Consider the following 24,654-nt stretch of genomic DNA (forward strand, 5'->3'; position numbering starts at 1 on the left):
GGACCTAGCGACCAACAGCCCAACTGTTAGCGTCAGTTATCAGCTGTGTCCCCCCCCCCCCCCCTCCCAAACCCTCAGTCCACTTTATAACTCCAAGGGAAAGGTGTTTACTCTTATTTTATTATTCACTGAGTTTATATTGTAGATCAAGGACTTATTATTATTATTGTAGATCAATCATTATTGATGTAAAACTAGTACTGTGACACTGTTGACAACGCTGAATAAAATGATATACTGTAATATCTATGCTGTTTCATCACCGTCCCTCTGCAATGCTGTATGTGTGTGTGTGTGTGTGTGTGTGTGTGTGTGTGTGTGTGTGTGTGTGTGTCTGTGTGTGTATGTGTGTGTGTGTGTGCGTGTGTGTGTGTGTGTGTGTGTGTCTGTGTGTGTGTGTGTGTGTGTGTGTGTGTGTGTGTGTGTGTGTGTGCGCGCGCCTGTGTGTGTGTGTGTGTGTGTGTGTGTTCATATGAGTGTGTGTGTGTGTGTGTGTGTGTGTGTGTGTGTGTGTGTGTGTGTGTGTGTGTGTGTTAGAGTGTGTGTGTGTGTGTGTGTGTGTGTGTGTGTGTGTGTGTGTGTGTGTGTGTGTGTGTGTGTTTGTGTTTGTGTTTGTGTGTGTGTGTGTGTGTGTGTGCGTGTTTATAGTTCTCTCAATAAGAACATTACCTCAATACCACTCCAAGAGATGAACGCGATCCGAAAGTTTTACATTTCATTCATTAATATGAATATGTCGCCACCGTGTGGAGAGAATCGGTAAACAAATAAAAAAACAATACAGAGATTACGTGAAACTCACGTCATCACCGGGCGACAGAAGTAGGTGAAAGGTATCAAGAGGGAGTCAGAAGCGTCTGGGTTATACAAGATAGTCAACATTTTTAAAGATAATACTCAACCATGAGTTTGAATAGAATTATAAACTCCAAATCTTTCGATATCGGAAAGTCTTTACTTGCGTTCAACCTTCGGTACAATGGGAAGTTTGTCCCTCATCCTCCCCAGTACCGCTGCTTCAGGACCCAGGCGAGGAGTCTGGCTTATGCTAAGGACCTGTTCCTGGGTCAGATCAACAAGGTGAGCACTGGCTAATGTCTGGTTTATATTCGTGTTTTTACTGAATAATGTGCCACAGTTATGTTGGAGTTGTATGCCCTGTCAAAACAATTTATCTGACAGGCTGCCAAACCTACAAAATACATTTTACTGTGCCATGGTTGAGTACCATTTATTTTTAAGGATGTATTGTAATCTAACATTGTGCCTGTTTCAAAGGCAGAAGTATTCCCTTATCCAGAGATTGGAAATGAAGAACTAGAGGAATTAAACCAGTTTGTGGCACCAGTGGAGAAGTTCTTCAACGAGAATGGTGAGTCAGAAAGCAAGCGATGAAGTCGGAGACACAACGGCACCAGCTGTAGATCTTTCATTCAAAACGTTGTGTGATTTGACCTTGTAAAACCCTGCTTCCTCATCCAGTGGACTCGAAGAAGATCGACGAGGACGCAAAGATCCCCTCGGAGACTCTGGATGGGCTGAAGGAACTGGGGCTCTTTGGGATGCAGGTCCCGGAGGAGTACGGTAAGCTGGCACACAAACACACACACACACACACACATACACACGCACACCCCTCCTGGGAATGTGTCTCAGGAGGTAGAGCGGGTCACTCTTAACCGGAAGGTTGCTAGTTCGATCCCCGGCTCCTCCTAGCTCCTCCTAGAGTGTCGAGGCGTCCCTGAGCAAGACGCCTCACCCACACTGCTCCTGACGCGCTGGCTGTCGCCTTGTGTGGTTGACACCGCCATCGCTGTGTGAATGTGTGTATGAATGGCTGAATGTTAAGGCAATATTGTAAAGCGCTTTGAGTGGCCATTGGTTAGGAAAGCGCTATACAATGCAGTCCGTATGCCATTTACCATTTATAACTATTGAATACATTTTGCTACGTCTCACATTAAAAAACACTGTGGCAGTTTCAAAGACAACGATATCTCCCCGTAATGACATAATGAGATAACTTCATGATTAATTACCAAACAATGACCATACAAGGCTGTCATTGTGACATGACATTGCGATGTACACACGCCCTATTACACAATCCTCCTATTAAATGCAAGGAACAGACCCATTATGTTGTTGACTCATTTGTATGACGATATGTATTGAACTCACTCACTTGTATATGTGTGGGATTGTGAGGTTAGCTATCAATCAACCCGATAAGGAAAAGGGCTTTCATACAGTTAACATATTTTTGATTTTCAAACTGTAGTTTTCTGCCTTTTTGCAATCGGCAGTTACTCTTTGAAAGCTCCTTCAAGTAGTACATGTATATTGCTCAGTTCCATTGTAATGTGCACTGGAGTACCACGTAAACAAAGTAATAATATAAACAGAAAACCATAAAAACATAAACATATAAATGAACACATTTTAAAACCAATTAGAAAGAACTGGTATTACCTTGAATTACTGGTGTAGTCGCAGCTTTCTAAAATGGCCAGATAAACCCTTTGCCTTATCATTCCTCCCCACAGGGGGTCTTGGTCTGTCCAACACCATGTACGCCCGACTGGGGGAGATCACGGCTCTGGATGGCTCCATCGCCGTCACGCTGGCCGCTCATCAAGCCATCGGCCTCAAGGTAAGACGGAAGTCACAGTCCTTATTTGTTAGTCCCATGAACTTAATTTGACTTGGACTGAGTAGACGAGTGGTAAGGCTGTTTGACTCCCAGCCGGAACAAGAGGTTATGGGTTCGGTACCCAATGTCTGCTGTTTATCTGTGGGCATCCTAGAGCGTCATGCCCTAACCCCTGATAGGACTGTAAAACACGGTCAGTCACGTAAAAGCATCGCCTTAATGACTTCATGGTGATAGAATCGTCACGTGACAATTTATGTCTGCTTTATGGCCCCTACACAAAACACGTCATCTTCACATTGTATTTTCTGTGTGCCTTTTGAGTCTTTATGGACGCGACGGTGGATTGAAAGAGAGAGGGAGCGACACATAGGATCGTAGGTCAGAACAATACCTGCTCTTATGCTGGCTGAGTAGCTAGCTGGGGCCTTAAAGAGTGATATTATACCACCAGGGGTAAGTGGGGTAACACTATAAAACAATGTTTGTGTTAAGAAAAAAGGAAAAAAGATCCTTGTTTTTGTTTCTGACAATTGATGACACATTTTTTCTTGCAAATTTGAAATAAATCACTATCAATCAATCAATCAATCAATCAATCAATCAATCAACCAATCGACGACTGTGTTGCTGCAGGGGATCCTGATCGCGGGGACGGACGCCCAGAAGGAGAAGTACCTCCCTAAGCTGGCGTCGGGAGAGCATGTGGCGGCCTTCTGCCTCACTGAACCCGGAAGGTGAGGATGAACCCAGGGATGGGAGCTGGTGCTGAACAGTGAGGCTACCCGGCTAGCGTAGACCCTGTTGTCGTGAGTACGCCACAACTCGAGGGAAATATTTAAGCGGAAATTCACCGAAATGGAGTTTTGAGCAAAAGTGAAACAGACCCAGACCCCAGGTTTGTCCAGTTTGTGGTCACGTGTACGCTGTTAAAATCTAAACAACATTACAGTTGATTCAAAATGTCCGATAAACCTATTGAGCTCTTTCTATGGTCACAGAAATAGGAGACAGTAATCAATAGAAACATACTGTGCAATAACAGTTCAATTAAGGAAAGTTTAAAGTGAATGAATATAATATGAGCCCTTCTTCACAACTACTACTATACAGTTTTTTATTTCCTCAATCTACGTTTTCCTTGTTTGGAGGCACGGAGTGTTTTATCTCGGGTGTTTATCTTGTCGTTGCTGTCCAGCGGGAGCGACGCTGCGTCCGTAACGACCCGTGCCACTCTGTCCGAAGACGGGACACACTACCTGCTCAACGGCTCCAAGGTACGGACAAGCACGACGGCAGGAGGAGCACTTTGGCCTACGACTTTCGCCTGAACCTCTACTCAAAACCCACCTGTGTGTGTGTGTGTGTGTGTGTGTGTGTGTGTTTTATCTGTGTTGTATGTACGTGTGTGTGTGTGTGTCTGTGTTATCTGTGTGGTATGTACATGTGTGTCTGTGTTATCTGTGTTGTATGTACGTGTGTGTCTTTGTGTTGTCTGTGTCTGTATGCGTGTGTGTGTGTGTGTCCTCAGATGTGGATCTCCAACGGCGGCTTCGCCGACATCATGACGGTGTTTGCCAAGACGGAGGTGGTGGACCAGGAGGGCGTGAAGAAGGACAAGATGACGGCCTTCCTGGTAGAGCGGGCCTTCGGAGGCATCACCAGCGGCCTGGCCGAGGACAAGATGGGCATCCGGGGATCCAACAGTAAGGCCCTCCTCAGCTCCCCTCGGCTGCTGCCGACCTCCGACTGGCGTTGAACCGCTTTGATTGGCTCTTGATTGTATTATTTATACTAAAGGTTATTATCACCGTTGGAACGCTGAAAATTAGGCTGTTCAACATTTGTTTTCATCGGTTGTGATTGAATGAGAGCATGTGCTATGAATGGACTACTTATGTACTTACGTCTAAATTAAGTCACTTTTTTTACCGGTTAAACCAATCAATTACAGGTGAAAATAGCTATAATTGCACATGGCATGGTCCACAATGTAGTGGAAAGTTCGACCAGCCACGCAATTATTTGATCATGTAACCCTGATTCTGCTTTTTACCGGTCTGCCATTGGCTGGCAGCAGGTGTTCACTTGGCTCTTGCCTCTTGCCTCAGGGTGTCAAGTGTCAACATGAACTCCAGTTTGATCTCGTTTCCTCCCCCAGCGTGTGAAGTGGTGTATGACAACGTCCCCGTGCCCCTGGAGAACGTCATCGGTGAAGTGGGAGGAGGATTCAAGGTACTGGTTCTATCGGCGCTGCCTGTGTCACCCCCTCAACACTCCACACCGTGGGGCGTTGAGGGTGGATAACCCCCCGACGGCCCTCACCTGTCGGGGCCCTGCTAATGCCTAGGGCCTTGTCAGCGTGCAAGATGGAAGCCCAATGCTTGGGAGCAGACACACACACGGGCGGTTTTGTCCGTTTTTGATTGTGTTTTAAGAATATGGGCGCGTTTGGTGTAGATGTTCACATTTTACAATCTGTGAACACCCTTTAAAAGAAACCTTAAAACATACCAAACACCATTTAATTCAGCTTTCTCTTAATCCATTTGATAAATTTTTTGTTTATTTTGATTGCATTGTTAAGCACTTTGTATTGCAATTTAGCATGAAAGGCGCTATATGAATAAAGTTTGATTTTGTTTGATTAAATCCCTTATTTCGTCCGTTAACAGGTCGCCATGAACATCCTCAACTCAGGCCGCTTCAGTATGGGCAGCAGCGGAGCCGGGATGATGAAGAAGCTGATAGGTAGGCCGACACTGTGTGTGTGTGTGTGTGTGTGTGTGTGTGTGTGTGTGTGTGTGTGTGTGTGTGTGTGTGTGTGTGTGTGTGTGTGTGTGTGTGTGTGTGTGTGTGTGTGTGTGTGTGTGTGTGTGCGCGCGCGCGCGCGACTAATACACTGTCCTCCCTTCTGCCCCGGCAGAAATGACAGCAGAGTATGCCACCACCAGGAAGCAGTTCAACAAGAAGCTGAGTGAGTTTGGGATGATCCAGGTACTGTCCAGAGTTTTACTTTGTCAGCCAAGGCACAGATTTCTGATATAAAAGTCAGAACAAAATATGAATGTAGTTATTTTGGGATGGTTTTAGGGTGTTGGTTTGTTTTTGGGATTACTGTTGGGTGGATCAAGGGTTTCGTTTTAGTGTTAGTTTGTTTTTAGGGTTCGGGGTTGTTATTAGTGCGGTTTGAGGTTTTGTTTTATGTTCTAGAATTAGGCTTCTAATTAGGGTCAGGTTTAAGGGTTTGGGTTATTCATATTGGTTCTTATTGGTGGGGTTTGATTTAAGGGGGTAAGGTTCCTACTTGTTAGGGTTGGATTTTTGGTTTGAGGGTTTGTGTTTGCTTTTAAGTCGTGGATTTAGGTAGGGCTGCTCGATTATGGGAAAAATCATAATCACGATTATTTTGACCAATATTGAAATCACGATTATTCATATGATTATTTTTGAGCTTGAAAACATTTTTAAACATATCTCTCCCAAAAGAAACTTTGTAACTCAGAACTTTGAAATTTCGCCCTCTAAAAAATACACAAAATGGTCAAAAGTAAATGTTTCAATTTCAAATAATCTTAAAATATCTATCCAGCTGTTCTGCCCTTTCTATAAAAGATTAAATCAAAAAAAATATATTATTATTTTTTTTTATCGAAGAGCTCGATTATGTTAATTTTGTGATCGATGCTAAAATCGAAATCGCGATCAAAATTCGAAATAATCGCCCAGCCCTAGTTTTAGGGTGAGTATAAAGCGCTCTGGTACTCCGTCTAGAATCGAATGCGTTTCAGCTCCTAACCCCGGCTCGTCCCCTCTGTGGCCGCAGGAGAAGTTTGCGCTGATGGCTACCAACGCCTTCGTGATGGAGAGCATGGCCTACCTGACGGCGGGCATGATGGACCGGCCGGGGGTCCCCGACTGTTCCCTGGAGGCGGCCATCGTCAAGGTGAGGCGGGGCTTATGCTCTCATCCATTTGGATGGTACGCCGGCACGCGCAAGTTGTAAGTCGCAAATCTCCCAGCTTTCTTGCGGAATTTGCGGAGGTTCGCCCCCTATTGGTCGTATTATATATTCCCGTTTCTCATTGGATGGTCATTGTTATTGTTAGCTACATTAGCCTCTTTAGCAAACCAGCTCGAAAACAAACAACTTTCCATTGTATTGCACGCACAGCAAGACCGTAAACTGCTGACCGTAATGTCATCAAGTGTGTAAAAGCATTTAAAATCTACATTCAAATAACCAATGTGAAACAAATATAAAGAAAATAAATCTCTTTACGGGCTGTGCCCGTAAAGAGATTTTTGTTGACGATTAGTACGTTGACGATTAGTACGTTGACGATTAGTACGTTGGGCCTCACTGAACTCGCTCTACTTTCTAAGCGACGAGATACTACGACCAAAAGGGGGTGTGCCTCAGTGAAATGCCGCAAGAAAGCTGGGAGATTTGCGACTTACAACTTGCACGTACCGGCGTACCATCCAAATGGATTACAGCATAAGCCTCTGCTCTCCCCAGGGGGGAGAAACCAGACCATAATGCTGGGTGCTTGATGCTGATCTGAATGCTTGTGTAGCCGTTGACATTATATCACGTTTATTAAGGCACGTTCAGTCCTGTGGGATGTTTTTTTATATAATGATATAAATAATGAATGATAGAATTATGTGAGTGGTTCCATAACACTGTTTGTGTGGTAGTCATTATAACTGTGAGTGGTTGTGTGCATGTTTAATTATGTATGAATTATATATATTATAATGATAGTAATTATAACGTGTGTGTGGTCGCGTGTGGGTGTTTAATCATCATATGTTTAGAACATAATGGCAGTAATAATAAGTGCGTGCGTGCGTGCGTGCGTGCGTGCGTGCGTGCGTGCGTGTGTGTGTGTGTCTGTGTGCGTGCAGGTGTTCAGCTCAGAGGGCAGCTGGATCTGTGTGAGCGAGGCCCTGCAGGTCCTGGGGGGTTTGGGCTTCACCAAGAACTACGCCTATGAGCGCTACCTCCGGGACTGCCGCATCCTGCTCATCTTCGAGGTAACCCCCAGGCCGGCTCTCACCACCCCTCCGCGTTGAGACCTCGCTGTGGGTGATGCTGAGACATACGGTGGTCTTGGTCATGTGACCCGGATGTGTCGTGCAAAATACACGACCGTTTTAAGTTTGGGGGCACTAAGACAATTTCATGTTTTCCATGAAAACTCACTTTTATCAATAGTTTTCAGCTGCTAACATAATTGCCAGGGTTTTCTAGTCATCAATTAGCCTTTTAACACGATTGGCTAAACAATGTACCATTAGATCACAGGAAATGGTCCCCTGCACACCTACTGTATATATTCTATGAAATCAGCCGTTTCCAGCTAGAATAGTCATTTACCCCATTAACAATGTCTAGACTGTATTTCTAATTTATTTAGTGTCATCTTCATGGGAAAAAACAATGATTTTCTTTAAAAAAAATAGGGATATTTCTAAATGACTCCAAACTGTAACTAGTCTCCTTAATTAGTCTCACTGCTCATCAAATAAAATACATAGCAGGTGCGACAGCCCCTCTGGTGACCTTGAGACCCTCGGCAGATATCACAGAAGTGTAACCTGGCCTTCACATTCACGGCTTGAGCCAGAGCAGACACCCTACAAGGAGTCTGCATTCAACTGTCAGTCAAATGGTGATCCCGCCTTCTTCCCTCTAGGGGACCAATGAAATCCTCCGGATGTACATCGCTCTGACGGGAATGCAGTACGCCGGGAAGATCCTGACGGGAAAGATCAAGTGAGTGTCTGCGCTCTGCAGAATGTTTCTGGAACCCTCCGGGGGGGGGCTTTGGGGGGGCCCGTTCTCCAGCCTGTGTTCTGTGTGCCCCCAGGGAGATGAAGAGGGGGAACCTGGGCATGGCCGTGGGCATGATGGGCCAGAAGCTGCGCAGCTCCTTCGGGGGAACAAAGGACTTCGGTCTGACGGGCAAAGACGGACTGGTGCACCCCAGCCTGGCGGTGAGGCCTTCGCTTTGGGATGTACTGGACACACAATGAATGATGCATACGTCGATCGCGGCTAGTTGTAGATGTATGTTCATTTGTGACAAATAAGACTAGCTTCAACCTTACTATTTCGTTATTTAGCTGTTTATTTTACCCCAAAAGACTACGCATTAGAGACCTTGATAAATTAAATTAATTTAAAGGTATGTCTGTAACACAACGTGAAGGCGGATATGTAAACGAGAGGACTATGGCTTCACCATCAGGGGGGCACATAGGGACATGCATGCCATATAATGAAGCTTTACTACTGCCTGCCTGTCTGTTGCTGACCACAACGTTTTTAAGACGCCGACTGTTCTGTCTTCTTCACAGGACAGCGCCCTGAAATTGGAACAAAATGTCTACCTCTTCGGGTCGGCGGTGGAGAGCGTGCTGTACCGATATGGAAAGGTGAACTCGTTTTAGATTAATCTGTTGTTGCTGAGTTTTCTGTCGTTTACTATTCAAAATTGGCCCTTTATCCTTTATGAATGACTAGATTGTTTCGGCCAGAAGAGGTCACTGTCCCATTAGCTATTCGTATAACTTAACATTTTAAGTGAGGAGGGTTTTTGAGTGCTTTTCAACATCAATTTAAGATATAACCGCTGTTCACCTCCGACATGTTACAAATACCAAAATGAATCGGCACAGGACTTGAAAGCTGTACACCTTCAAAAGCCTTAGCTCCACTTGGGCATGTGTACAGTATACCAAAAGCTCCACCTCGACAGGGTGTGGCCCTCACACAGTATGCGTTTGGCTGCTGGAGAGGCCTTCCCCTCTGACGTACAGGTATCAAACCACAACGAGCTAACGCCTAGCCCTGTCTCCGTGCGCGTCCGTTCCAGTCCATCGTGGACGAGCAGCTGGTCCTGAAGCGGGTGGCCGACGTGATCATCAACCTGTTCGCCATGACGGCCGTGCTGTCCCGGGCCAGCCGCTCCATCAGCATCGGGCTGCGGAACCACGACCACGAGGTACCGACCCCCGCAGACACAGGGCAGCCGAGTTGTGTTGTTTTGGATTGAACCTTTATTTGTTCAGCTGTGTCTCGTTGAAGTTTTGTAATCTTCCTGGTACGGCTACAGGAAGCTTACAGGTAGACTGCAGACATTGGGAATCGAATCATTGTTCGATCCCCAATGTCCGCAGTCTACCTGTAAGCATCCTGAAGGATTCCAACCCATCCCTGCTCCTTTACGACCTGTACCGGACCATTCACTGCAGGTCATTTTTTCGATAAACGTATCTGATGGTAAGGAGAGTCTTCATGGACTAATATACTATTCTGGTTTAAAGAAACCTCCCCCATCGTTTTTTACACTGGTGCACTGCACTGTTTGTGTACTGTTGTTTGAAAATATAAAACGGTGGAGCCTTGGTTCGTGTTCGAGTAAGGCGGTATGGTTCCTATTAAATCAGACACACAAACTTAGAGCAGAGGGAAATATGATGAAGGAGATTAAACTAAAGCCAGTGGCTTTTTATTCGGCTCCAAATTTGTCGTGGCCTGGTATTTGTAAGCAAAAAGAAAACAGGCTGTGTTGTGTATGTTCTGGCCTGAGGAGGTTCTCTTCTGGTAAATACTCCAGGGAGAGGGAAACTAAACAAAATGTGCTGGCCGTCAGGCCAAACATGTTCCTCAGTCCCACATAGTTGGGCGAGATCCTATCTTGTTTATCGTATATATATTTTTTTACAGTTAAAACAAATGTTTAGAAACTTCAACTGGATGGTTCTTATTCACCTAGCCACCATCTTTGGTTGTAAAAGGTAGCTAGCTGGGTGTTCCCTCATTCAGGTCCATCACCACCATCACCACCATGTAGCATTGAGAGCCAAGATGGTGGCTAGGTGAACGAGGCACGTTGATCACCAGGACTGCAATCATCCCATCTCGGTTTGTCTGGTCCCTATGTGACGCCTGCTCCTTCCTCTCGTCTAGGTGCTGCTCGCCAACACGTTCTGCGCCGAGGCGTTCTTCAAGAACAACTACATGATGACCCAGTTGCAGAAACGTGAGTACAAGCTAAAGCTAATCGGAAACAGACAAACATACAGACGACCGGCATGTGTTGCGGAAATGGAACAGAAACCCTCTGTCCACATGGCATCCGTCAGCGACCACCTGCTATGATCATGTTGTCTTCATTTGTATATAATGGAACACTTTACCAGTTACACGACAATGTGGAGCACAGAAATGTACCGTGCTGTCAAGTTCAAACAAACTCCCATTCCCCCCTGACCCCCACGCCTCTGTGTTGCAGACGCCCCGGAGAACAACGACGCCAGCATCAAGAAGATCGCCGAGCAGATTCTGGAGAAGCGGGCGTACGTCTGCGCTCATCCGCTGGACAGAACCTTCTGATGTCCTCCGTGCAACGATGCCAAATAACACTCCCTCCTTAGCTTGTACATATTAATTTATATTCAAAGTTTAAAAAAAAACAATCTTCTGCTTAAGATAACGCAGTAAGGCAGAGGAGTGTGTTGCATTGTTTAATGGTGGTGTTGTTTTAGGAAACCGTAAGTGCCAATTATCTTTTAAAGGGGTGGTTTGAGTATGATTCAGAAAAGTGTTAAGGTGGGGGGGGGCTTATGAGCCTACTGGGTGTACAAGGCGACCTCTCGGTGAGTCCGGACCTCCACGACGGTGTTGAAGGGGCCGGTCGTGGTGCCCTGGTTCTTTCGGTGCGTCTCCGCGTCGGCGCTGGCAGCCACACTGAGGCACGCCATCTCCGGTTCCGTCAGCGGCGCGGCTCTCCTCTTGTGGAGGAGCGAGCGCGGAACACAGTACCTCCTACGGCGGGGAACAGGAGACACTCGCAGTGTTGTAGCTGACATGTCCCCTGGCATCAATAAAAAAAAAAAGGAGGTGGACTCGCAGTCTGGAGCTCACGTGAATCTGTATCTCTGGTACTGGGAGGGGCGGCGGGGGATGGCGTTGTGGGCGGCGGTGAGGTTCCTCTCGGGGAACGGCCCCGGAGCGAGGGCCTTGCACTCGGCCTCCGGGTCCTCGTCGGACCCCCCACCGAGCACGGCCAGGGCAGGGAGGGGCTGCGGTGGAGTGGGACACAACGTGAGGCGGGGAGTCGAAAGGCTTAATGTTAGAACAAAGTAACTTCCGCCCTGGAAGTTACTTTGTTCTAACATTAAGCCTTTCGACTTTAAGCCTTTCGACTTCTAACACTAAGCCATAGCGATTTGTTTACTTTATGAGCGAAAATATGGTTAGAAAGATAAGGACAAACTTTACATAATGAGAATAAACTTATCAAAATTGGGGTCAAATAAAGGCTTAAAAACATGCACTTAAAATTAAAGTAGTTGATTTTAATTTAAGGAACTGTAAAGCTTCTACAAATAAACAAGGGCTGTCCACTGTAGAGGAGCATCCTTACTGTGCCAACGGTGATATGTTGTTTCACCTTCTGACAAACTTACTTATTGTAAGTCGCTTTCGATAAAGGCATCTGCTAAACACTCTAAATGTAAAGAGGGGCAAAGTGTGATGGAGGATCAGCGCTCCTGTCTTGAAGGCAAAAGGTTCTGGGTTCAAACCTGACGCTGACCAGTATAACATAATTCCCTATACGTTCATTTGTTTAATTTTGCTTCAGAATAACATTTTTCTTTAACCATTCTATGCATTAACCAGGTTTTAGATCATAGTGTTCAGAGCGGCCAACTCTCGCACTGAGTGTGAGGCCAGGGCCGGCTCAAGGCATTGGTCACACAGGTCGCCTCGTGTACGCCACCTTCTGGCGGGCGCAAAGGGTGTCAAAATATAATTACAAATAATTAAGAATAAGTTGGAATCAAAATGGCCCTGAACCTTTTTTTTGTGGGGGGAAACGGGTTCAACGGGTTTAAACTCAAATGTCACTTTTCAGAAAACTCGGCAGACCTGAGTGTAGCTGAGCCTCCACATTTAGCACCGGACACAAAGGCTTACCTGAAGCGCCAATCCCGGTGTCCTCAGCGAGTACTTCCGGGGTTCGTCTTTAAGTATGTCCCGAAGCTTCCCTGAGCCGGCTCCCCTGTAGAACCTGAAGTCCGGCCGCTGGCTGTGGTCGTCGGGGACTGAACCCCCCGAGGGCAGCACCTCGCGGGTCCAGCCGCCTTGATGTCCCACGACCTGCAGGAGATGCTCCTGCTCAGGGCCCTCCCCTGGAGAGGAAGAGAACGCCCAGCAGGGGGCAGCAACACTCAGCTGAGGGGCTCCAGATACCAGCCGGTAGTTTGAACCCCAATCCCGGGATTAACTCTAAAACCAAACCCTGTCATTAACCTCACGTAAAAAACATTAAAAATAAAAAGATCCTTAAATTCTAATAATTTTTACATCCAAGATCTCCCGCGCCTCAAACTTTATGAAGGGCGACCACAAGATTGAGAAAGCATGTTCTATAAAATGTCAATAGCACCTGTAGTGTTTAACCTGGCCACTGCTTAGTTATTGGGGTTATTTTAAAGGTGCTGCTGTAGGTACCATTTGAGAGTTGTAAAGATAGAGAGAAAGCCCAGAAGAGAGCAAGGTTTTGAAACAAAAAACCTCTTAATCCCCTCTGCATTTCGCCCCCATTTAGAGGTTTTGATTTCACACACACACACACACACACACACACACACACACACACACACACACACACACACACACACACACACACACACACACACACACACACACACACACACACACACACACACACACACACACGGATGACAGGTAAGATGGATTCCCAGAACCAATCAGGGAAGAGCTGCCCTCATGAGGCGCCATACGTACTGGCCAGGCGGGCGGGGACAGGGGGAGGCGGTCCGAAGTAGGGGGGCGCGCTGGGGTAGAGCTGGAAGTCCAGCGACCGTCGGCACCACGGCCACCGGTCCCGGGTCAGCGGGGAACGAAGAGTGTTGGCGTGGAGGATGTTCTCCTCCCAGGGCTGGACGGACACACACACGCACACACACACACCAACGTGAAGGTAAACATAAACTTGAAGGTCCACACACACACATTCACAAGTAAAAGCTATAGTGCTGCATGACCTAGTTTTAAAACAACCACTGCAGGGGGAATTCATTGACAGGCTCCACCATGCCACCAGGTGTGAGGGGAGATTGGACAGGTTTTGAAAAACTATCCACTGATTACATCATAAGTGGGACTAAACATAATAGTGGGATGTTGCGTTTATAAAGTACGAAGATATGAAACATGCAAGTTTTCACTGATATTTATTTGAATTAAAACTAAATAAAGTATACATAGCGTACGTATTCAGGAAAACGTGTGGGACTCCGTAAGAACGACCGAACACAAGTTGGAACTTCAAATTCCCTTCTTATGCTGGAGAGGAGACGCCCATCAACGAACCCCAAGATTCTGAATGATTCTGCATTTAGGAGTGAGGTTCTGATCATGTCTGCTGCACATGCGCAGGGTTGTATTTACTGTTCCGTTTAGAAAACGGAGGGCAAAGCCGCTGTTTGGAAGTGTTCAGTTCAATAAAATAAATTAAGGAAAAGATCCTCCTCCTTTTACCATACCCGTTGGTAAAATTGGGTCTTTATAAAAAACAACAACAATTCAAACGGTCTGTTTCATGAACACCGGAGACTGGAGGGAATTAACATTTCCAGAAACATGGGTGATAGTTGATCTGTGCTGGAGCCTCAGATAGGCTCAGTTCTCTGCGGCCCTGAATCCAGCCATGTTAGTCACGTGCTATCCCGTTACGCTACGATCAGCTCTGCAGAGCACCACGGGTGAAGGAGCGGCCAAGCGTCTAAATCAACCCCCAACATCGTGTCCGTTACGGTCGCCCAAACGATCTACATTCCTCCGAGTTGCGTCAGAATGTGAGGGGGCCATGACATCACCTTTCTCAGCTCCTCCACACGCGCCTGGTCTGGGTGCGGGGGGTACTCGCGGGGGGAGTAGAAGTCGAAGGCAGCGCCGTTGCCCCTAGGAACGTCGGTGAAACCTCCTGGTTCCAGCGTAGCACTCTGGTACAACTGGCTGTACGTGAACCTTCGGCCGGGCTCCTGAAGACAGATGTACAATAGAGCCCTTTGGCACAGCGCTTTTTATCTGTGGACCCACCCCACACATCCCATAAAAGAGGGGATTGTCTTTTAAATTAAAAACAAATTCTAAAAAATATGCAGGCCACTGCCTTGTACTTCTCACTCGATCATGGTGACCTTAGCCAAAGATACTTCCAGTTGGTTCACAGAAAGACCATTTGGGGATACCCTGATTTCATCAAGGAGCATTTAGGGGTTCGGTATTATGTTATCAGGGATCCATGCTAACAAGTTGGGCCACATTTGATAAAGCTAGCGAACCCAGAACCCTCGAGCTGGCAGTCTAACCCCCCAGGCCACCTCACTATCCTGCAGCCGTGTTCTGAAGATATGCTGCCTTTGAGGGTTAAGATATGCTACGCGTTATGGATAACACTCGTTTCCAGACCTTAGCCATCTCCTCACGTAGCAGCTCCAAGCCCCTCCTGTGTGAGTTGAAGGTCTGGATGCTGTAGTTGTGCACCTGGCTAAATTCGGCAGGCTCTGGGCCGAACTCAGCCCGCCTGGGCTTCTGAATCTGGCGGCTCCTGAGTTGGACCTCCCTGATGTTTTCCTGCATAATCGTTTCACATCAATGAGGACAGGACACCCCAATAGGATTAGATTACTTAATTTGACAGACCTGACCATAGTCCGTGGATGGATGGCTTAGCCCTTAGCTACTACACTACAAGACACCAGACACATGGAATACTGTAGACCTGACAAACCTTAACATAGTCAGAGTTAGCTTAGCCCTTAGTTACTATACTACAAGACACCAGATAGGACATATTGAATACTGTAGACCTGACAAACCTTAACATAGTCAGTGTTGGCTTAGCCCTTAGTTACTATACTACAAGACACCAGATAGTACTCGTATGGAATACTGTGGGCCCGTTTTGACAAACCTTAACGTAGTCGAGGGTGTGTTTGATCCTCTTCTTCCATTCCATGAACTCTGTGTTATTCATGTCTAGGGGAACACACCTCTCCCTGGCAGACAGGGAGGAGGAGACCTCTGTGTTCCCCACCACCTCCTCCTCCTCCTCCTCCTCCACTCTGATCTCTTGCTTCGTCCTCCCAGGAACCGTGCCCAGGTCTCTGCTGACGCTGCGAATCATGTCCACCGTGGGGAGCAGGTCGCCACGCACCGCCTCCAGCAACCTGCTCGCCTGACACAGCTGGCTCAGCCTACGGAAAACGGGAGGGTTTAACTCACCGCTACATTCAGTAGCGGTAAAAAGGGCAATGTTGGCAATGTGCTGAACTGAATCACCGCTACTGAACGGAGTTCAGTAGCGGTGATTCAGTTCAGCACATTGCCCTTTTTTATGCCCCGTAATGGGCCTTTTAGGAATGACAATAAAAACAAACATTAAACCGACTCTTGACCGAACTGGCGTGTTCTTACTATTTACTACCATCTAGATACGGTAGTAAATAGCAAACGCTTCTGTCCTGCTGCTACAGACTACGTTGAGCAGTACCGGGTCAGGGCCTGGAAGGTGGAGAGGGGCAGCATGTCCCTGACGTAGACCTGGGGGTTCCCCATGATGTCCTCCAGGGGCCGGTGAAGATGAACAGGACTCAGCCCCACGTCCAGCGAGCCGTAGATACGCTTGAAGAAACCCATGCCTGAGGAGTAGAGAACCCTCACCTGCTCCTCCGTGCATCCGCCGAGCCTGCAACACATCACAGAGCAGACACACAAGTGGCTGCTTGCAGTTTCGGCCTTGAGTCGCCGGCCTTGATGCTCTCTGGCCACGACGACAACACAGCTGAACAACGTTAGGGGAAAGAGGAGTAACACATAAACAAAACCTCTGGGTCTTACTTACTTTTGAGGGATGGTCTCCCAGAGGAGCTTCACTGCTTTGTGTCTCAGTCCTTCGACCACGACCAGGTGCCTCTGCTCGTCCTGCACGTGGAACCCTGTGACAAAATCCAGCTCTTTGCTCTCGCTCTCCTCCGGACTCAACGGGTATTCGGACAGAACCCTGTCGAGGGACACGGAAGAGCAAGAGCCGATGTTGAACGCCGCCGCGTTGATCTTCAGAATCTTCGACCTCAGCTTGGTCAACACGTCGACGTTGTTGGAACCAAAAACGAAAACCATGCGGCCGAACGACGGATGTTCGTCAGATCCGACGGCGGGGTCTGCGTCCCACAACAGGGGATGCGCCAGTTCCACCTTGACTTTGAGGTGAGCGTTGGAGTCAAAGTAATGCCCCTGCTCCAAGGGCTGCTTCCCACGGCCATCGGCATCGCCCGGCAGGTCCATCATCTTCCTCTCCCACATGGGCCTCTCTCTGCCCAGCAGCTGAGGCGGAGGGCCGCTCCTGATCGGAAGGGTCACCTTGAAGCTCCTCTGGCCCAACACCAGCCCCGAGAGGTCCAGGTGTGCTACGCCGTAAGACTCGTACACCTGGTTGACAGCAGGGTCTTGGGCGGTGCGCTTCCGAGCCACGAAGGCCACGCTGCTCAGCTGGCCGTCGTCCGGTCGGGTCCCGAACAGCCCGGAGGTAACGGGAGCTTGCTGCGGCTTCCTGTCACGGTCGTGGATTTGGATCTCCAGCGGGGGGCCCGTGAGGTACTGACGCAGGCCGCCCCGACCCATGGAGCCCGCCAGGACCACCAGCACGTCGTCGAAGTGGACGTGCGCGCCGTGGCTCTGAGGCTTCGTCTTGTGCATCTTCGATTCGTGGAACTGGTACTGGCAGTACACGGGCAGGCATTTCTCCTGAGAACACAAACATAGCAGAGAGCCCTGTCATGATCATGAACAAATGGCCAATCCCGGGAAAACTAGTTTTATGCCTTATTTCGGAATTAGTCATTTCAATCAAAAGTGACCTAGAGTGAATTTGTGGAGAATCAGGTCTTTAAAGGGTCCTCAGGTCATTAAGGAGAAGGTTGGGGCATCATGATCAAAGACACCCTAACCCCTAGCCTACCCTGCCCCCCTCCCATGCATTATTAATTAAAACACACGGCTGACTCGTATCTATTTCCACTCTGACAAAGTTCATCATACCCGGAGCACGGGGAAAGGGATGGGGGTGGAAGGCAGGGAGTTGGCCGACAGGATTGTGATGACCAGCGGGTTGAGTTCGGCCTTGAGCTGTTCTGACATCAAGGCCCGGTCCAGTGAGATGTTACACAGCGCCTCAAACACAGCAGATGGACGGACAACAGAGAATCTCTCAGCCAATGAGGTCGCTCCTGAGAAGCAAGCATTACAAGAGTATTTATCTCTTTGACGGTTCACTGGAAACAAACATTAATATCTGTGTCAATTATTTGATTTCCTTTTCTCTTATTATATGCATTTTATTTGTTCTTATGGAATAAAAAAAGGATAAATTATTAATCTATAGCTTTGGAAGGAATAAGTTTATGTTGGCTATTTGTTATGTTGATGCCGTTCCATCCATTTCTGGATCATGCAGTTACTGACTGAAATTGCATTTGATTGTAATAGAGACAGCATTGATATGAAAATAGGACTGTTCTTTGAGAAGCATTCCTTGAACTTTCATTAGTATAATTTTTGTGTGAAGGTGAAAGAAAGTTGTTACCTGCCACAAGACAAAGTGGTCGACACTCAACCCAAGCGAGGCCGTTCTTCTTGATGTTCTCAAGGTCCAAGGCTGTTTCGTATGGCTGAAGACCACTTTTGTGAGATGCAGCCAAAGTCTTGTTGTTTTGACTGGCTATGGTAATGGAAAAGATATAATAACAGAAATAAATATTTTATGTTTAAACAAACATCAATAAATCAAATGAAATGACTTTAGTAATGGGGTAGGTTATTTGATACATTGGTTCAAAGCGATAGTTGTATTTTGAATTGTATACTGAAGTCTGGCCTACCTAATGTTATGGTGTCCTTGCTTTGTTCCTGTAGTTTCACACTGCGTCCTAGCTTGTGGCTTTTCTCTTCGGGAGGTCTGAGAAACACACACACACGCACAAACACACACGCACGCACAAACACACCAACAAGACTAGGTGATGAAGTATATGGAATACTACTATACAACAGAAAGTGTGTCTGTCATGTGTATTTGTTGGTGTTTTGTTCATGTGAATCTTCTGCCCTGTATTTTCTAACCCCTTTACAGACTAAGCTACATGGGGACTCAATTTAACAGCAAAACATAACCAGCAATAACACACATATATTTGTGTTACATTATATGAATCAAACCATTATGTGGTTCGCCAGTTAAAAAGGAGACAACTACCATTGAATCTGACTATTAGACAAACTTGACTAAATATGTTTGGGTTGTGCTAAGATATAATTTATCCTTTAGATGGCAGCAAACACACAGAAAATACATTTTCCCCTCAACCATCTATGTTGCTAAAAAAACACATTGTTTGGTTCATTAAATTGTCAATTATCTACAAGTTTAACAATAACAATAACAGATTTAGAATCTATTATGACTTAGATTTCAAGGGGTACAATCAATGTAATCCCAACTTTGAAATGGAATTTTAACTTTCCTACTTCAGATTGTCAAATAATTGGTTGCAGTTTAGAATGCATATTGTTCTTACACATAAAGAGAAAGAAAGCATGTACTTGAATACTCTTTAAGCTGTTCCATGAGAGGTTTACTGCAGGTTGCACTGGGTCAATGAATCATCTAAAAGAAGTAATAATCCTACCTTTGTATTTCTGCTTTGGTATGGCTCTTCTTCTTCTTGGACATTTTTGAGGGGTCTCTCTCAGTAACCTCCCTCAGCCAGGACACTCTATCCCTGACAACAACTTACGGACAATTTAGCTTTTTATTCAGAACATCCAGATTACGTTATCATTCAAATGATCACCAGGTTACCGTTTATTATTCTGCGTTTTTCCTTATTGAGCAATTGAGGGTTAGCCCATCCATCATTCATAGACACCTACAGGTAGTCTATGGAAAATAGGATTTTAACGCAGAGCCTTTCAGCTGGAAGTCACACACCCTCACCACTACACCATCTAGCCCCAATTCAGAGCTGATAAACAGTCCGTTTTTTCAAAGCCTTACACAGAGTTCAAACATTTACTTCACATTCACTGCAGCAGAACTACATCATGACGGTCACCTGCCCAGGGACAACAGTTGAAGACGAGCCGGTCGGCCAGCAGTGAACTTGTGTGCGTCAATGTGCACTGTCCCTGTAAACCCCAAACCCCACCCGCGACATAACGACAGGTGGATGTGCGCTGCATCACGAGCACCCAGCTCACCACAGCCGTCGGCGACGTCCTCTGAGCGAGCCAGCAGGGGCCTGAAGGCTTTGGGCCGGTCGTTCCGGGCCCGGCTGCCCACCTTCTCCCGGCCCTCCACGACGCGGAGGAGGATGGTGTGGGAGAGCAGGGCCTCCAGGAGCTCTCTGGTGACGGAGACCCTGAAGGAGTGGGACCAGCTGACCCACATCCGGTCCCCCTCACACCACGTCCTCAAGGTCTGGGGGGGGGGGGGACATCGGAGAGAGATCCGTTTGCGGCAGAGGAACTTACTCTTCCATCGAAATGAGAAGAATGGCAATGTGATTATGATTCAAATGCCTAAGTATTATAAGTATTATATTAGCATTGTATGCATACATTAGTATTCGTCGTTATATTAGTAAAACATTGTATAAAAGATCCATATTAACTATATTAATCAATCTTGTCTTGGCTTCTTTGAATGGTCCTCCATTAGTTTTCCATGAATGGGACACTAACGTTAACACCGTCACCTCGACCCCGTCACCACGACCCCGACACCACGACCCCGTCACCACGACCCCGTCACCTCAGCACAGTCACCACGACCCCGTCACCTCGACCCCGTCACCTCGACCCCGTCACCGCGACCCCGTCACCGCGACCCCGTCACCACGACCCCGTCACCACCATGACCCCGTCACCACGACCCCGACACCACCACGACCCCGTCACCTCGACCCCGACACCTCGACCCCGTCACCACGACCCCGTCCCCTCGACCCCGTCACCACGACCCCGTCACCACCACGACCCCGTCACCTCGACCCCGTCACCACGACCCCGACACCACGACCCCGTCCCCTCGACCCCGTCACCTCGACCCCGTCACCACGACCCCGTCACCACGACGACATACCTTCGACTCGTTGTCCCTGTATATCCTGACGACGGGCCCCATCACGACGAGGTCGGCCTTGAGCGGCTCCGTGAGCCCCGGCAGCAGGCGGGCCTCCAGGTGGTAGTAGGACTGGGGTTTGGGGGGCCCCTCGGACGGGGCCTCAGCCCGGGGGCTCCTCCCTTCACGCTTCACCTCCTCCTCACCTGCAGGGCAACGGCTCGGTGAGTGACGGGAGGACCCATCCTCATCACCAGGTTAAAGACTCAAGAGGCGCTGGGTCAGAGGTCACCTCGACTCTGATTAGCCTTAACCCCCTCCTACACACTTAGGCCCAATCCCATTTTTACCCCTTACCCCTTCCCCTTACCCCTCCCCCTCGTTTTGAAGGGGTAAGGGGTAGAAATGGGATTGGGCCTTATTGTATGTTGTACTCCCTGGCACTTAATACACGCTCTTATTGAACCAACAACCTCTTGGCTAAGTACATTCTGACAAATCTACTTATTGTAAGTCGCTTTGGGTACAAGTGTCTGCTAAATGCCCTTAATGTAAATGTAAATGTAGGAATCAAACACCATGAATACACGATTCTGCCCTCCCAAATATAATAATATAATCACCACAATTTCAACTGAACACCCACTGATCATCGATTAAAGTCTGTTACCTCTGGGGACAGCTACGGCGAAGTCTACTGTCCAGGTGACTTCATAGGAGTCATCTATACCGACCGGAGGTTTCTTAGTGAAGGCCTGACCATGGGAACCAGTCTCACGGACCAGTACCTGACCATGGGAACCAGTCGCACAGACCAGTACCCGACCAGGGGGACCAGTCTCACGGACCAGTGTCTGGCCCCCGGGGGCCAGACCGGTCTGGGGGGGAAGGCTTTCTGCTGGCCCTTTGTCCACCACTCCATCAGCTATACAGGATGTGAGGTCACTCTCTGTTTGGGACTGCTGTGGATCGCTCGTGAGACAGATGTCAGACTTGGGGTCAACGACATCTGTGGTGACGATATCCATTTTGATGGCTGTGTTGAAAAAAGGTAAAAGCATAACAATTTGGGAAGTAATTACTGCAATACTTCAGTTCCAACGCATGGACTCGGAACCGTCTATATCAGATAGGCCTATTGTTTTCCTGGATCCCGAGACAACAGGAATCTTGTGTGTGCACACCAACAATGGGAAAGTGCAGTAACGCAGTTTATCCACTTGAATTGTTGTCTGGAATTTAATCCACATTACATCGCTAACGACAACATGCTTTGAATGGACATAGTTTGAAATAATGAAATAAATAATGAAATAAACAAAACGTATTTGCTACAGTTGCCTCAGTTAAAGTCAAGTAAAAGTTGTACTTTATTCCTTGCCAAGTTACCTTATAAATTAAGTTAAAAAAGGACAGGTAAGCCTTCTCTTGGATCAGCTTTCAGGCCCCACGTCCGCGCAATCAAACGGTACGAACCCCTCATGCACCGGAGCAGAAGGAAACGTCTGGCGTCCACACGCAGACCCATGAGAACTGCGCTCCGGCCAGGGGGTTAAGTGCATTGCGTCGCCCTGGTAACCAGACCCGTCCCTGAAGACCCACGTCCAGGAACCATGCGAGCGGTGCACTGCAATATATAATCTATAATAATAATAATCTAGATTTATATGCGTTTTTCTAAATAATGCAAAATGAAAAGTTGTACTTATGCGTTGTTTGGGAATATATTCGAATGCAATTTATAGAAAGAAAAAGTGGGCTCACCATGTTTACGTTTGACCAACATGTACAGAGGAACGGGGGGCGCTCCTATTGCGTTTTGGGGGTAGTACCAAAAAACTCAACTCGGCTCCGACCCCAAAACGGCTCAATCCTTCTCTGCTGGGTTTCTGCAGAGCTGCTGTGCGTCTCCGTGTCGTCATTATTACCCTGCACACCAGAATGGAAACGCTCAAAAAACACAGAGGCGTTTTCGAAGTTAGACGGGCTACTTCTGGGTTTTCCTCACTCCAATAGAATGTTTCTCGTTGGAAATTATGGAGAAGATTGACGTGAACGATCCCTACGGTCGACCCGCACGGAGGACGCAATGGATAGTCAGCACTCTGGCGTTCCACTATGGGCTGGACCGCGGGGTGGAGAACGAGATCATAGTGCTGGCCACGGGTCTGGATCAGTACCTACAGGAGATCTTCCATCACATGGACTACCAGGGGAGCGGCAAAGTCCACGCGGAGGACTTCCACGTCTTGTGTGAGGTGCTGGGATTAAACAAAGACTCGGATTCAGAGTCAGAGTGCGGGGAGGAGGAGGTCTCCGAGAACCTACCCGGTGAGTTAACCTTCCGTCAGTTCCACGCTCTGCTCTGCGGCTACTTCAGCACGAAGGCCGGCTGCCAGTACGAGAACGGCCGGCTGCTGGTGGGGAAGGACAGCGAGCACATCGAGACCCAGATCCGCCTGAGGAGCCCCCTACGGCGGAGGGAGAGGCTGCTGTCGGTTAGCGGTGGCAGCAGCAGCGGCACCGCGTCCCCCAGCCCGGAGGAGGGGGGCCAGCGCCGAGGGAGGCATGCCTCCTCCTGCAGGCTGGGCTCTTGCACCCGGGAGTGCTACGAGGAGATAGTGGCGCTGGAGGAGGCGGAGGACCGCATCGCTAAGATAGAGGAAGAGAACGCCAGTCTGAGGGAGCTGGTCGAGGACATGCGAGCCGCTCTGCAGAGCAGCGACGCCCGGTGCTTGGCACTACAGGTGAGTCCGTGGTTCCCGCGACACGGGTCAGGGGTCAGGTCAGTGTCGCCGGGTAGGTAGGCGGGCCCATACCTATCGGAGGTGACGTCATGGTTTCGCAGGCTGCGTGGGGCGGTTCAACGTACGCCTGTTGAAAAAGTAAAACTTGTCCGATTATTTAATAACGCGTCATATCCTGTGAGTGATCGTAACTCCCCATCCCCCCACTCCTCCGTTCCTGTCAACCCCAGGTTGGTCTGTGGAAAAGCCACGGCAGACATAAACCAGAGGAGGGCTGCTTCATCGCCCTCCAGCACCAGCAGCAGCACCACCACCACCAGGCCGCTCAGAGGAGCCTCTGCGACGCGGCCGACACTAAGAACCCCCCCAGCACCACCAGCCCGGACCAGGCGGACCTCAGCAGCCTCCAGAGCCTGATCCGGGAGGTGGAGGAGCTCCGCAGCTCCACCGACCTCCGCATGGAGGAGGTGGTGCTCTGCAACCAGCGGCTGGAGCGGGAGGTGAGCTCCTCCAGGGAGGCGTTGGCCGCCCTGGAGGAGAGCAACCGCACCCTGAAGAGGGAGCAGGCCGGCACGAGGCGGCGGATGGAGGAGGCCCGGCTGGCGGTGCTCACCGGCATGGGGAAGGTAAAGCAGCTGGAGGAGAAGGCGGGGAACGTGCCGGTGCTGGAGAGACGCGTGCTGCGGCTGGAGGCGGAGCTCTGCTACTACAGGTGAGACACACACACCTGGGTGGGTTGGACCACATGGGACCTCCCATTCTGATTGGATAGATCGATTATTTGGGGGGATGGATCACATGGTACCGCCCGTTCTGATTGGATGCACAAACCTGTATGGAACACTTGGTACGGCCTATGCAGGTTAGATACACCCTTGTTTGGAACACATGGTATGGTCCATTCAGGTGAGACCAACACCTGTATGGACCACCAAATTGGTATGGTCCATACAGGTGAGAACACACCTGTACAGAGTACATGCAGTGCTCCATGTAGACCAACACCTGAATAGATCACATGTTA

The 24,654-nt window shown here is 48.3% G+C and overlaps 3 protein-coding genes across 4 annotated transcripts in view; 2 read left to right on the forward strand and 1 right to left on the reverse strand.

Moving 5' to 3' along the window:
- Window positions 1-798: 798 nt before the first annotated feature.
- acad9 (acyl-CoA dehydrogenase family, member 9) lies at window positions 799-11,581 on the forward strand. The gene is made up of 18 exons (XM_030374275.1): window positions 799-1,080; window positions 1,279-1,372; window positions 1,483-1,584; window positions 2,547-2,653; window positions 3,290-3,390; window positions 3,852-3,930; window positions 4,185-4,359; window positions 4,815-4,888; window positions 5,329-5,404; window positions 5,580-5,650; window positions 6,480-6,599; window positions 7,568-7,696; window positions 8,359-8,438; window positions 8,533-8,659; window positions 9,023-9,100; window positions 9,541-9,669; window positions 10,638-10,710; window positions 10,963-11,581. The coding sequence occupies exons 1-18, from the start codon at window positions 904-906 to the stop codon at window positions 11,061-11,063; spliced, it is 1,893 nt and encodes a 630-aa protein (XP_030230135.1). The 5' UTR covers window positions 799-903; the 3' UTR covers window positions 11,064-11,581.
- On the reverse strand, window positions 11,300-22,498 carry cfap92 (cilia and flagella associated protein 92 (putative)). Its single transcript, XM_030374678.1, has 17 exons — window positions 22,273-22,498; window positions 21,554-21,919; window positions 20,905-21,089; window positions 20,022-20,241; window positions 19,451-19,553; window positions 18,644-18,720; window positions 18,349-18,483; window positions 17,805-17,992; window positions 16,609-17,510; window positions 16,258-16,452; window positions 15,679-15,961; window positions 15,174-15,338; window positions 14,579-14,743; window positions 13,485-13,638; window positions 12,651-12,865; window positions 11,595-11,752; window positions 11,300-11,495 (listed from the first exon to the last, which is right to left on the reverse strand). The coding sequence occupies exons 2-17, from the start codon at window positions 21,909-21,911 to the stop codon at window positions 11,300-11,302; spliced, it is 3,699 nt and encodes a 1,232-aa protein (XP_030230538.1). The 5' UTR covers window positions 21,912-21,919; window positions 22,273-22,498.
- A 42-nt stretch (window positions 22,499-22,540) lies between these two features.
- efcc1 (EF-hand and coiled-coil domain containing 1) overlaps window positions 22,541-24,654 on the forward strand; it is a 16,835-nt gene continuing 14,721 nt past the window's right edge. The window contains exons 1-2 of one of the 2 annotated variants that reach the window (XM_030374273.1): window positions 22,541-23,630; window positions 23,861-24,342. In XM_030374273.1, coding sequence (XP_030230133.1) covers window positions 22,920-23,630; window positions 23,861-24,342 — 1,193 coding nt within the window. In that variant the 5' untranslated portion in view covers window positions 22,541-22,919. The remainder of the gene's footprint in view (window positions 23,631-23,860; window positions 24,343-24,654) is intronic. The other variant, XM_030374274.1, reaches the window with a different exon arrangement.

The sequence above is a fragment of the Gadus morhua genome, chromosome 13 (assembly GCF_902167405.1).
Source record: "Gadus morhua chromosome 13, gadMor3.0, whole genome shotgun sequence".
Lineage (NCBI taxonomy): Eukaryota > Metazoa > Chordata > Actinopteri > Gadiformes > Gadidae > Gadus > Gadus morhua.